Genomic DNA, 14,919 nt, shown 5'->3' on the forward strand with positions numbered 1-14,919 from the left:
CTTCCTCTATGGAAATACTGTATACTAGGGGGTTTTGCAAGTTTTTTTTTTTTCCCAACTACAAGAAAGTCTCAGGTGACTTGGCAGGACATTTCCATTTGAATGCAAATAATCTAAGAAACATAGAACACAATGAAGACTTAAAAAATACATATTTTTATTATAGCAGTACACTGAAAAGATAAATCATTAAATCATGTATGCATATATCAACACAGAAAGTAGTTCAAATTAGGGAAAGATACATACAAGTAAGAGCTTCTAGTTATGATAACTTTGGTACAAAATCATGACACAGCCATGCATGCTTTGTAAAACTTCCAGGATTTTACTTGTAGAGCTGGAGAAAGCTCTTTCAGCAGGAAATTCTAATATTCCTAAGTGTATCTTTTTTTAAAGACAAGTAAAACAAATTAATGAAATATTGCATTTGAGTGTATCCAAAATATTTGCGCATTGCCTAAGTGGAATTTTTACTAATTCCTAAATTGCTTCAACATTCATACATTGATAGTTTCACTGAAATTGATACACCTTCACATCTCATTTCCAAAAAGAAGTCACATCCTCTGAAAGAAAATGTTTCCTTTTTCTAAATAGTTTCTGTGGAACAATACTCTTTTCCAGGTTCATTACTCATAGAAATAGGACTCATTTAATTATAGCTACTTAGATATTACATTGCACTGTATAGTATTGTTACAGACGTGATCAGAAATTTCCTGGTTAATTATCCACCTATAAGAAATCATAATCTTATGTCAGAAGTTGAAATATTCCCTACCAAAATATCAAAGATCGTAGGTGACCGAACAGCAGTTTTATCTCCCTGAAAGAAACTTTTTGCTCTGAAGCTCGTTATCAGCCTGTGTAAGTGTTGGACTGAAGGTCAGATGCCTCATGCCTGTATTTTTTCTATAAAGTGGTGGCTCCAGGCTGAGGACTCTGTCTCCTCAGCTCTGCTGGATTGACTTCAACATGGGTTGGGGTGTAGGGAGAGGTGTTGGGATTGTGGTGTCAGCAGATACATGGCCCAGAAGAAATTCTACTCAGAGAGGCTAAGGGAAGTCTAAACACCAGAAAACCTGTGGGTATGCAGCTTAAGAGTCAACATGTTGAAATGTATCGACATTTCTCAAACAAGTCCTAAGAATATTTGTATTCTGCAAAGAACTCTAATATTTCACCATTTTTATAAGTTTTATGGGCTTCCGTGTTCTTTGAACATTTTTAGCTAGATCAATATTTTTTCACTGTGAAAACATGATAGAAATTCATTATATTATTTTTTCCATAATTCTTTTATAAGATATTACCATGAAGACAGATTGCATAATTTGCAGTTGCATTGTAAATACACATTACTCACATATTCCTGTTCATTAATAAATTCTACTCCTCCTCATTTTTATTTGCTTGGAGATGGAGACTATTTGAATAGCAAATCACAAGTATTGATTAAGTAGTATAAATAAGAGGAAATAATCATATATAACAAGTTTATCCTTATATCAGTGATTCGACTGCAGTGGACGTTAGAAGGAAGTTCCCAATAAGTCCAGCATCAAAGATTTAACATAACCCAGTGGCTTGGAAGAATAGTGGTATATTGGTATATTTGAACGTTAGGATAAATTGGTAACAGTTTAAGTAAAGAGAACAACAGAGAATAGACTACCTCTTGCTTGAGATCTTTAAATCAAGATGGGAAGCAGGGGAGGTCCCACATATATATGTTCTGAAAGTCTTTAACTTAGTGAAGAATTTATTGGGAACATTTTATAACTGATGTTCTATAAAAAGTTAGATTTTGAAGCAAATAGAATATGCTCATTTGTTCTATGAATTCATAAAACACACAGTTGCGGTTTTTTTAAGTTTGGACATATCAATATGATTTGAGAAGTCTTACATTCCTAGGGATCTGATGAATTCAGCATATTTTTTTAAAGCTTAGGTTCTGAAACAATTGGTCCAGGATATATTTCCTATAATTGATGGAAAGTATTTTCCAATGGTTGCATGAAGACGTTCACGAAAACATGTAGGTGATCCCAGCCTTAACAGGCTCATGTTAGAATTCTCTTAAAATAATTCTTCAAAGACTACTGTGTATGAGACAGTATACTGCAGAACACACAAAGTCATTAAATGATTGTCTATCACATGAATTCATTAATTCACTTCCTTCAGTGAGGTAAACATATTAATTAGGAAAAAGCCCACACCAGGAGATGAACCCCTGATCTATATGCAAAGTTTAATAATCATTGCACCACGATGATTAGAATGATTATGGGGATACTGTGAAGAATTCATTTGCAGCAACTAAGCCAACAACTTTGCATTTGTTTTGAAAAACAATTATAGAGCTTAATTGGGAGCCATGTAATGATGACAGCAGTTATTTCAGTGATTGATTCTGAAATTAAAGAGAACTGGCAAACTAAATACCAGAATATCCTATATTAGAAAATTGAAAGGTTTAGGCAGCATGTACCGTATGCAAATCCTGAAATATGGCAAAATCCTAACTGATACAGACTACTGCTTCATAGAACAGGCTCATGGATGGGCACCAGCTAAGATCTTGCTCATCTTTGGAAAAATAAAAAAAAAAAAAAAGCCAAAATACCCCAAAACAGCAGCAAAAACTAGACCAACTAAAGCAAAACATAAAAAAGGAATAGAGCAGAGGTACAGAAAGGTCAAAAATCAGCTGCAATTGGTAGGAAGAATTACTTATTGTCCACAGTTGTGTCTAAATTTCTTAATGTTGATGCATTCATGAAAGAAAAGACATTGATTGGCAGACGCAGATCAATTATTTAATGTTACTAGAATTTGTTCAGAGAATTCAATTGATTTCATATTTTAATCAGTCATTACTCATCTTTAAAAACAACAAGTGCCCACTTGAAAGGTCAGGATCCTCACTTCCTCTGTACATATTTGTCAAGATTTCCCTTGGAACACAGAATTGCATTTCACACCACAGTTTGAAAATCTTCCTCCAAAAGAACAACTACCTGTGCAGTCTGATTGTGTAGAGAAAGGTCTGTGGGTGATAGAAGTAAAGTATTGTGCTGTATAACCAGGTCAGATCTTCCAGGGATATAGTTATGGCGCAAGTTTGCTTCAATTTGTTAACTGTGGAAACTACCATCGCTGTCAGTAAGTTCATCTCTGCAAATAACAAGAAACAGAATTTTTCATGCTGTGATCCTTCAGATAATTAACAAGGAGACAATTGCCCTTGTTTTGAGGACTGCCATAAAGCCTTCTGCAAACCCACAGTGAGCCATTAGCAACTCTTGCGTGGTCTTTGCATCCTATGGAGAGGTAGGCATCATGCCCATGTAGGTCAACAGAAATGATACAGGCTGAAGAGATGGTTGTGGTATTAAATTAGGAGAAGAAAATATGTGGCTATGTAGTTTTAGGATTGCTGACAACCTAAAGTGTGGCATTAACAAGCCCAAAGCTTGCAGATGTCAGTGACTGAAGTCCTTTATTCTTCCTTTGGACCTCATGTAGACAGTGAAAATTCAACCCTTATGTAACTAATGGTAAAGCCACAAAATTTCCCTTCTTAAAACATATAATATTTGTTTTCTTTGAAATATAAATTTTATTTTGACATTTATAAATAGCTGTGTAATGTTGCAGACACAATCCATTTTCTACTTAGTGGACTAACAGGGACAAATCATGTTTTAAAATAGCAGTATTCTCATCATTAAATTATCAGTCTCAAACTCGCTGTATAAAAACTTCTCTCTCTGCTTTCATCTGTCCTCTGAAGTGTAATCATTCCTGATCTATATCTCCAAATCATTTTTTTAACCAAATTTATGACATCATTTGCAAGGACTGTAAAGCACATTCAGGTACCATTTATATTATAAAAAATAAGGTAGCTGTAGTCGAGGCATATACCATACTCCCGACTGGATGGATAACTTAGTTTGTATGAATAAGTTATAATTACTTTTTGTAGACATTTGGATGAACACTGGTAACTAGAATAAAAGCAGTAAAGATTTTTCAAAGAACAGAATTAATGATGTCATTATGATTGATGTAAGAAGCAGTCTTGTGTGAAAAATGATATAATTTTGTGATATTTAACTACATTTTTATCATTACAGGTATGCTGCAGCACACTATTTAAGATAAATATGAATAGGCTCTGTAAATTATAAGCATAATTTGATTTTTTTCCCCTCAAAGGTGGAAGCAAAATGGCACAGATATTGATCTTACCATGAGTTATCACTACAGGTTGGTTGGAGGCAGCTTGGCAATCAATAATCCACATAAAAAACAGGATATTGGAACATACCAGTGTTTGGCCACAAATTCATTTGGAACAATTCTGAGCAGGAAGGCAAAGCTTCAATTTGCATGTAAGTTGGGAAGATCATATTTATTAGAGCATTATTTTCCGATTAATTCTGCACATGAACTGTAATTTATTGGATAATTAAAGAATCATCAGTGATTCTGTTCAATAGGTTTGGCTTACTTCAGCAGTGCTTATTCTTAAAAAAAAAATCGTTCCTAGTAAAGATTAATAACAAAAACAGACATCTGATGGCTGCTAGCCCTCAGGAACAAGAATAACTTTCAGAAAATTGAAAGGTCAAGGAAGATGAGTGCAATTATTTTCACTTAATAACGGTGTTTCCACCTTCTAAGACAGTGCTTTCTTTGCTATATTGCAGGTAGTTACAATTGGGGGGGAGAAATGTTGCAAAAAGTTAGGCTTTCTATTTTCTATAGCGTAATGAGGTCTAACTGAGCCATAAAAACATTGTACCCCTAATTGCCACACTGATATTTTGTTACATTAACAGAATAAGAAACACTTTTTCCTTACACAGTGTGCAAAATGGTGAGCTATGCTCTGTAATTTTTCATATTTCAGTTCGATTGGGTAGAGCACGTATGCTGTCTTGAGACGATTTAAAATTTATTTTAGGCTTGCTCCCCATTTCACTTCCTCACAACTTCACAATCTTTTTCACAACGTTTATATGTAGTGACTGAGTTCTGCTAATGCCCTGGGGGGGGGAACAACAGCAACAACAAAAAAAACCCCAGATATTACCTCCATTCCTTTTTCTTCAATATAAAGGTCTGAGCTGTCTGTTGCTGGGAGAAAGCAATTGTTTTCAAACGTCATTAATAAAACATGTGTCTAAAGCCAGCCTTGTGTCGCTATTTCAGACACCAGCAAATGTATTAATTATTAATCTTGTTCCATTTCTCATAGCAAATCTCATGTCGCAGGGGTTATACAAAGGAGACATTAGAGGTCAGGATGGTTCACAGACTCTCTTTTAGTAGAGCTGATCAAACAGTATATCGCTAGTATCTCATCTAATAATGTTTTACCCTGAATATTTCAAAGAGCTTTTGATTCCCAAGAGCTGGTCAAATGGAAACAAAAATTTTGATTCATTATTTTCCCACTTTTTCTGAAACATCTTTGCAAGCCAATCTTCCTGTATGGGAAATTATTTCAAGATCTGGAGATGAAAATTGTTTAGTGACAGAACAAATCCCATTTTAGAAAGAAGCAAGAATAGATGGCCACCTCAAAATTGTCTATGGAATCTGTAATCCCCAAGGAACCAAGATAGGCCAGGAACAGAGCTGGGAAAAGATCTAAAGAAAAGGAATATCCTCAAATGGAGGCACAAAGGAGGTATAAAAAATAAAAAAGGGGGAAGAAAAGGGAAAAACAGGAATATCTGTGAAAGAAAGAAGGCTCTGGTGATTGTTCTGCATATCATATTACTCAATGATTTAATCTTTTTCTGGAAAATTCTATCCCTGATTCAAATTCCTGGAAGCAGTTTGATTTCCCATTCACTGCTTTCCCAGCCCATAGAGAATCACACTGGCCTGGTGCACCAGCTCTTGGGATATATAAACAGCTCTTATAGCCAGTGCTCCTTTGCATAATATTTAATTGAACTTCCTTCCTATGGTTTTCTATGTTTACTTTTACCTACCACCATTTCACAACCATGTGTGGGACCAAAGCTAGCTCTGGAAAATTGTCTTGTTTTAACTCTTTGCAAGGAGAAGGGTTTGGAGAAAGCTGAAAGAAGGGAAAGAAAGCTTATGGGGAAAGCCTCAGTGGTAAGGAATAGAAAGGAGAATGGTCCTTTCTCAGGATGCTGGTCCATGTTTTTCCCTACATTCACAAATGCATCCTTGGTAGTCCTCAAGGGAACGAAAGATGCTGGTTGGCACGGAAGTGCCTCATTTCAAGCTCTTGTTGGAAATGTGATCCCTTGGAAGTTTTCCCTAGTAGAAAAGAGAAACTGTATACCCCAATGCACAGTTTTCTTTAGGAGACTGAGTTTACTAAGGACCTAAACACAGGTATGCACCTTCCCATGGAGAGCAAGGTGGCTCTGCAGAGGCCTCTTGCAATTCCCCCACTCCTGGGGTGGCTGTGGCCCTGGGGTCTTCACTCAGACATGCAAACCTGAAAGAAATCACATGTGATTTCTGGCCTGTCTGAGGCAAAGTGCATCTCAGTGCGATGCAGCTGATGCCTCTTAGCAGATAGAGGACCTGTTTGCCAGAAAATGGACTTTGTCAATGGCATTAAGTATTTTCAGCCGTTAAACACCAGTTCTTTAATACTCCATGCTGGTGAAGCATTCCCTCTGAAGCACTTAACTCACTAATAGCTGGAAATTTCATGCCAATATATGACAATCAAAACGGGCTAAATATCAAGCAGTTCCTTTACTTAGGCTTCATACCCCTACAAAGACACTTCCCAAAGTTACTGCGGGGAGCAGGTCTCAACAAAGTTGAGTCTCATTTGTCCACAGCAGCAACAAACCCACAGCTACCATCCTGTTTTAATCCTCCAGTTCTTGACAGCAACCATAAAATGGTAAATATATCCCGTATTCAAGAAGTGCACTACTTTTTCATTAGCAGTGACAGATGTTTTCATCCTTTCCCATATAAAAGAGAGAGGACAGACAAATTGAAGGTTGTCATTTACATTGGCAAACACAAACATACAGGAAAATGCTTCAATTTAGCAGCATCACTGTGAAACTGAGTTTTAACTTGTCTTACAATAGAAAAAAACACAGTACATGGAAAATGTTATAATGACCTGATGAGAATAGTGGAACAAATTACCTTGAAACAGTTATTTCACAGTTAACATTTTCTTATTTCTTATTTTCATGTTGCCATCCAATTTACTTCTTTGTTTCAACCAGTACTTCAGGCTATATCTTAAAATCCAGGCAGGCAGGCATGTTGATATTATGACACTTCCATTCAATACCTAACAAAATGGGACTCTTCCCTGAATCAGGCTGCCTGGCATATTATTGCAATCACCACGATAAATAATTGAATCAAGCCTATTATCCAAGTAACAGGGTTTATGCATATTTGTCTTTTTAATACAAGGTAACTAACTCTGAGTTCGAGTTTGAATTAACAATACCTCTGGAAACCTATTGTACATCTCAATATGTGAAAAATACTTTTTTCTCTGTTCAAGATAGTGAGCGCTCTGAGTAGCAAAATAAATGCGATATGAGATTAGAAATATGTCTTTAGATTCAGCTGGAGTTTCATGCTTATCCTCTATTAAAAACAGAGCTGTCAAAATGAAAGCTGTGGGGTGAATATTGTACAGAAGGCAGTGGCATAGATTATTAAAGCTACAAGCATGAAAATGAGAGACAGCATCAGTGAGAGAGAGCAGAGCAAGAAATGCGTTAGCGGGTTACATAGGATGGCAGTCCTATGTAATTCGTACTTCCTGGCAAAGGGTTGTTTTGTCATAAATAAAGTTGAAAGCTCCCTATAAATCCTGTGCATCTCTCGCTACCCAGCAAGCAGTACATTTTGAAAAGCAAACGTGTGTCTTACAAGAGCTGGATCTGTTGATCTGGATGTTCAGTCTGGTTAAAAAGCATGGGTGTCAGATCCCAGCTTGTGTAGCCAGAGCCTGTCACAGATGCAGGGGTCCTCATGGAGATCTGAGTTTTGAGCTTTGTTCCTGAGTCACAACCTGCCACCCACATAGTACTTTCCCCCCTCCAATATCAGTATTGACATCCAACACAAGGTCATCAGTAACTCTTAAGCTCTACGTAAAGGGAAGGTCAAAGATAACTCCATGGGGAATTCATCTTTTTGAACTATGCAAGAGAGTCAGCTTGAAGAAAGAGATGAGGACATGGAAGGCTTTCCTTCAGGCTTTACACAACAGTTTCCAAACAGAAATGAAGATTCTTGTGCACAAGCTTCCCATATGTCACAGGTTTTGCTTCTGCACGCACATTGGAGCAGACACCTCTGATGAAGCAGCTGCCCTGAGCCCCAGCACCGCCACCTCCCGAAGCCACCGCAGAGCCTGACCAGGCACAAACATAGGAGCTATCACTTCTGAGCCAGAGCCACAGATAGCAGGGTCACAGCCATGTTCAAAACTCACAAAAGAAAAAAAAAAAATCCAGGTTTAAAGAAGTATTTTGATCAGTAAAACTGGAGTTTCTCCTATTCTGTGGTGCCAAGATGCATTTATATGCATATCAATGAGGTGTTTTGCAAAAATGTATTTTTATTAACGAAGAGCATCTAAATTGCATTTCATGCCTTAAAAAAGACAAACAAAAAACCTGTTATAGAGAACTGCTTAAATATGGCTTCAACCAGAACTCTATCCCAAGGCACACAGGGGATTTGTTTTAATTATTTCATCAGTTTTAAGTAAAAGTAACTGCGTGCAAACAACTGGTCTTGAGGGAAATCCCCATAACTAGCTGCAGTAAAACAGTCTGTCCAGGCTTGTTACTAATTCTTCTAGTTCTCATACATGTCTATAACAGACACGTTAACAGATACGTAGGAGAAACAAGAAGGGCAATTAAACAAACTAGAAAAAAAAGTACTCCAACATGAAAAAGAATCATGTGTGAACCTAATACGTAATTATTCAGGGCATAAACCCAGAAAATTCAGTATTAATTGAAAATATCTAGTTGCCTAGGGATCTTAAATTAGATTCTGAGTCAAATTGTTCTACCATCGTTGATAGACAGTCGTGATGATTGCGGCTTTCTCAGACCTCAGGCCCCCATTATTAATCATGAATTCTCAGAAACGACAACAATTTAAATTCATGAATAGGATTAGTCATTTTGTCCTGAACCACACAGGAGGGCACACAGTCGAGACATTAGACCACGTATTTAAAAGTTTCCCTCAGTGCTACAGACCAAGGAAGGATATTTTCCTTGGCATTTTTTGGCTGCAACCATATTCTCACATTATTCAAAGGGGTGCTCAGGGGTTTTGCTTGGTGCTTATTCTCAATAGCATTTTTCTAAATACACACATCCTCCCTCCTCTTGGCCAGTGACAATGTGCTTATAGTAGCGTGGATGAGAGTGATAGTGCTGGAGCACTTGGAATAAAATCTGCAGCTCCCAAGTGCTCTCACGTGCTTTTTGTCAGACAGACAGAAGACGACAGAGTTTTGCTGAAATAACACATTAAAGAGGCAATAATTCCTCCTGGACAGAGTTTTTCCATTCTGAAACATAAATAATAGTCCATCATTAGCATTTAACTGTTTCAGGGGAAATATATTAAAAGCAATCAAGTCCATTTAGACTTTACTAGATCATGACAGTCTGAGCATTAGCAAAGCCCTGTTACAGTGACTGTCTGTGAGATGCTCAGCTAGCATGAAAGCCCACTTTTCATCTGATTACTTCATCACATTATTTACCTTTGGCTGCACACAAATTACAGAAACATCACAAAGCAATACAGCATGCCTCAAAATGTCATAACCCTTTTTACTTGTAGTATATGCTTTGAAAGAGAAGATAGAAAAATCAATACACTTAGATCAGATAGTCTGCATTTAAAAAGTCTGGACATGCATGAATTTTAGTCTAAATGGCACATACACTTCTGGATTGGTTGTATTGTGGTACTCTGTGCGTCCAGAAATCCCTTTGTAACAATTGTATTTGATTAAAAGGTGTACTAAATGTTGTAACTACCACCTTGAGTAAAGCTCTCTGGGTCTTTAAACTGATTGTTAATTCATCACTGCATGCAAGGGCTGGCATACTGAACAGGCTGTCTAGCAGCTTGTATTGCAAGAATGAAGACTGCAACTTCTTTCTTTTTCAAAATGAGCTATATGCTTCTCAATTTAGTGTTCAGTAGGCACTCAGGGGTAACCAACCGATAACTGAAGAGCAAACGGGAGGAAGAGCTCAGCTTTCCAGTGGCAGAAGCAGGTCACCATCAAAGATACATCCCCCAAAGTTTTACTTCATTTATTATGTTCCCTTATCTTCTATAGGGACACTTCAGGTAAAGTCATGGACTTGCCTCTATTCACATCATTCTATGACCTACAAATGCTAAGTAATACATTAAGCCTACTTCTCTATTTGGAAGGGCTTCCTTATATATAATGCAGAAATGTATCTCAACTTGCAGATATGTGCAGAATCAGATATAAAATGATGTCCTTTCCAGGCTCTGCACAGCCCTCCTGGTGATCCTGGCAACACTTCACAATCTGCATCTTCCCATGAGCAGGTGAGAAAAAAATGCAACCTGCAGTAGCAACACTCCCTGCAGACCAATCCTGTCTGGAGGATGGAAATAATACTGTCATCTCTCCTTATGTCACTAAATAGGTTTACAGCTCAAAATTGCCTTTTGGACTTTTAACCACAGTTAAAGAATCCAATATAACTACCGCAGCAGTACCTGTCTCTCCCTGTGTACGGGTGGGTGGAGTGCAAGCTTCTGAATAGAATGAGTTACAGTAAACACACCAAGAATTCAGTTTATTACTTGGAAATAAAACCCACATTTTGTCAAAATTCTGCCTGGAGTAAAAAGAAACAGAATTTTCATTTATCGGTTCTGATTGCTATGGACAATTTGTGCCAATGCTCCAGCACTCTCTGCAGCAGTTCCCCATGGTGGGAGTCTACATCAAGGTCTTTGCTTAATGGATGCTCTCCATGGAACAGACCCAGAAGCCTCAGGCATATATTTCCTGTTCTTCACAATGTTTCCCAAAAAAATTAGGAAAAACATGGTGAGAACCTGATATGCATTGCTGTAAGGGCTCTGTACACTGCTCTAGCCACTCTGAAGCAGGGCACTGTGTTTCCTTCAAGGCTACTTTGAGCAGAATATTTGCAGACTATAAGCGATGCAGCTTATTCACTCAAAGACCAAAAACGCTGCAAGACCTCACTACATTCAGCTTGTCGTTCTATCTCTCTGTTGTGCTTTCCAGTATTTATTTCTCTGCAGAAGTCTGTGCGCACACAGGCTTAAGGAAAAGCAGGAGCTATCAACTACCATTCAACAGTGATGAAGCAGGAAGCCTGGAAGGGTTTCACCTGCTTGCTGACAGGACAAGGCAGGGTGATAATAGCATTTCTATTTTAAAGCTCAGATACTACAAGAATAGGATTATGCAAATATCCAGACATTCCTGAAGACAGACAGAACAGCCTGGAATCTTAAAACCAGAAGATCTGAGTATGTCTACATAATGAAGGGGGTTTGCTTTCTCCATCATTCCCTAAAGGTTTGAGGGTTTGCTTTCTCCATCATTCTCTAAAGGTTTGAGTCCAGTCCATGTTCTCAGAGCCCATCTAATGTCCATCAACACCAAATGCAGTCATGACCTCCCCTCTCTTGTTAAACACATGAGCTAGAGTTAATGGTAGCAACATTCCTCTTTTATTTAATGTCATAACAGACTAAGCAGTGTCAGAACCCCAAGCTGCTTTCTTTCTCTCTCTCAGAATACTTCACCGCCATGTTCAAGGCTATGCTGTATCAGGACACTTTGTTAAAGCTGTTTTATTCCATTAGGTTAGTTGCTTAAACTTTTATTTTAAAAAGAGGCTCTCACTCTTCTTGTGCAGGAATCCTTTATCTATGAAATGGAGACATACATTACAGAGATGTTGTAAGGAGCATTACAGGCAGTGAGCTAGTCAGATAAAATAGTAATAGGGAATGTATAAGTATTTGAAGATTATCTTTTAGTTATATATTACTTACTATTCTGTAGTTCCTATAAAAGTGTTTGTCCTAAATCAACCCATTGCAAGTTGTATTGGAAAAGCAATATATGTGATTGAGATACGGTAGGTAACAAAGCATCTACAGGTCCCAGAGCTGCTAGATTCTGATTGATAAAATTTAATATTTTTGAAGGATAAAACCAGTCTATATTTGCAGTCTGGGTGATTCTCTTTTTATCTGCTCTACTTTCATTGCAGACAATATGACTTAGATTCCAATAAATTATTGAAAGAAATATCCATAATGTCCACATGAGCTTCTTCATTCTTTGGTGTGACAAAAAAAAAAAAAGTTACAGGTGGAATCTTGCAAGAGAAAAAAAAATACTGAATTAGATTCTTTGGAATAAATGACTGACTTTTTTTTTTTAATAAAAATAGTGAAATTAATTGATTAGTTATTTTTGCACCGAAGGTTGATCTCATCTAATACAAAGGTTTTAAGGCACAAGATAAACTTCTCTATTCCATAGCTAATGTTGAAGAAGGAGGAACAGTGTGCATCATTGGTACTTTTCACAGTGCAAAGGCATAAGACCACAGGCATAGCTTTTCTCAATAGGTAAACCATATCTGGTATAGAGAATGCACTGAGCTGTAAATATTCATTTCTAAAAGCTACTGAAAGAACAACTAATAACATATACTACACTTGAAATCCCACTTACAAGATTCACATTCAAAAATCCTTTACATGAATCACTCAGGTAAATCTGGAAATTCCCATTGGAAGGAAGTCTTTGATGGCTTCACAGCTGGAATGAACGAGATAAAGCAGTGGTATCTGGGATAAGCCAAGGTAATTCTGCAAGAAGTAATTCTGTGCTGGACTGAGATCTCCAAAGGGCTGGGCGGAATTTGGGAAGGGCTGAAATATGCATGGACATGCTTGTTACACATTTTCAGCAGTGCATGAGAGCGCTCTCTTCCTTGCCTTTTTTTTAATTGTATGAATTAAGCGTAGATTATTATCTTATCATAGAATCATTAAGGTTGGAAAAGACCCTTAAGATTGAGTCCAACTGTTAACCTATCACATCTTGTTGGTAGAAACATAAAATTAATAGCCTGAAGTGGGACTGTGGGCTGTTTAACAGGAGGTACCCAGCAGGACCCCGGACATGGCAGCAAAGGGGGCTCTCTGCAGGACCAGGGGTATGGCTGCTCACTGCAAACAAGAAGGTCAAGGTCCAAGGAAAGGGGCAAGTTCATGAACCATCTCCATGCACCCCAGGAAACCAGGTCTCTGCAGAAGCAGGGGGAAATATAAATGAAAGAAGACAGTTTTGGATAAGAGTTGCTACCCTGCCAAGAGGTAGTTTGATATAGGGGCCAGGGCCATCTCCAGTGTAAGTCAGTCAAATTGGTGTAGTTCTGGCAGGGATAAATCTGGCCTGTGAGATCTAGACTGGGGAGAGAAATCTGTTTTTAAGAGCACTCCAATCTGGAGAAAACTCATGCAGACGGCAAAAGTGACTCTGTGATGACAGGTGACAAATGAACTCTGCTGTGACAAGCGAGAAAACTGTTCAGGAACATAAAATATTAAAAATATATTTCTTACATCCCCCTCCCTTTGAGAGGGTCAGATCCTCAGATATGCCTCTGGCCTGCAGATGGGGTTTAGAGTAAGAGCCCTAAGGCTGCATCAACACTTACTCGGTGCAAGTCCTGTGTTCAGTTCATAAGAGAGCTTTAATATTTTATGCTGTTAACTCTGTAAGAGTGGAAAAAACAACAAAAAACAGATGTAGACCGGCACTCGGCTTCATGGCATGTGTTTCTTTGCACTGGGTTTCTTGGTGCATGAACAAAAATCAAGTCAGCTAAGGATTTTTTTTCTTCCACCCCTCATTCTCCCTGTTTAATTTAATTGTGACCTTCCATTTTTTCCTCTAGAGAAGCTTTATATTACTTTGTAAAGGGCATTTTCACTCTTTAATTGAAAAAGACAATCAGGCTGTGGCAGAAATTATTGTTCCCCACCTTGAAAATTAGTGCCTGGATTGGCTATTCATACCATTTAAGCTGAATTGAAGACCTGGGACCCATGTGCATCCTAATGTGTAAATTACAGGCCCTCTCTCCTTAGAAGCTCCAAAGCAATTTAACTAAATAAAGGAGCACTGATGAAGGTCCTTGGTTTATTATGCAGCTTTGGAGAAGGACAAGACCCAGCAATTGTACTTTTCCCTCTTGGTTTAGCAGACTGCTCTGTTGGGCCAGAGAGGAGCAGGGCTTTGGGGTGAGAGCAGCAGCAGGGCTCTTCTGGTGGCCTTCTTCAGGGGGAAAGAAGAGGGCAACTTTCTCTTTTAACCAGGGTGGGATCCAGTGTTCACCTCAGGTGGAAAACTAGAACAAAAGTGGGAATTGCGGTTGATTTTTAACCTGTCCTGGTAAAAGGAGACACTCAGCTGTAGTCCAGGCTCATCCCGGCTGAAGCAGTTTCAAGTCCTACAAACCCTGTGATGTTACAACACTGACAAAGTGGAGGCTCATGTGTACTTCAGACAGGGAAGGAGCAGAAGAACTCAGTAGGTGCTCAGTGGAAAATGCAAGTATTTAAAAACCAGGAAATGGGAAATGCTAAGCAGCTTTCAGACACCTTAATTAGAGATAACACCACTCTTAATCTCAGAATTGAATTCATAGAAAATCAATTAGAACATTTAGAAAAACTGAGATTAGATGGTAAAGGGAAAAGATTAATGTATTGACACTATTATCAAGACAAAGGAACTGACAGAGGGTTTGTTTAGCAAGTTCACTACAGTTC

General features: G+C 38.0%; 1 protein-coding gene across 1 annotated transcript in view; it reads left to right on the forward strand.

Moving 5' to 3' along the window:
* The window catches only part of CNTN6 (contactin 6), a gene marked incomplete at both ends in the record, with an annotated part of 117,177 nt that overhangs the window by 28,955 nt on the left and 73,303 nt on the right, over positions 1-14,919 (forward strand). The window contains one exon of the mRNA XM_082321643.1: positions 4,234-4,409. Within this exon, the coding sequence (XP_082177769.1) occupies positions 4,234-4,409 (176 nt within the window). The remainder of the gene's footprint in view (positions 1-4,233; positions 4,410-14,919) is intronic.

Source organism: Platalea leucorodia, assembly GCF_965183815.1.
Source record: "Platalea leucorodia genome assembly, chromosome: 9".
NCBI classification, from domain to species: Eukaryota; Metazoa; Chordata; class Aves; order Pelecaniformes; family Threskiornithidae; genus Platalea; species Platalea leucorodia.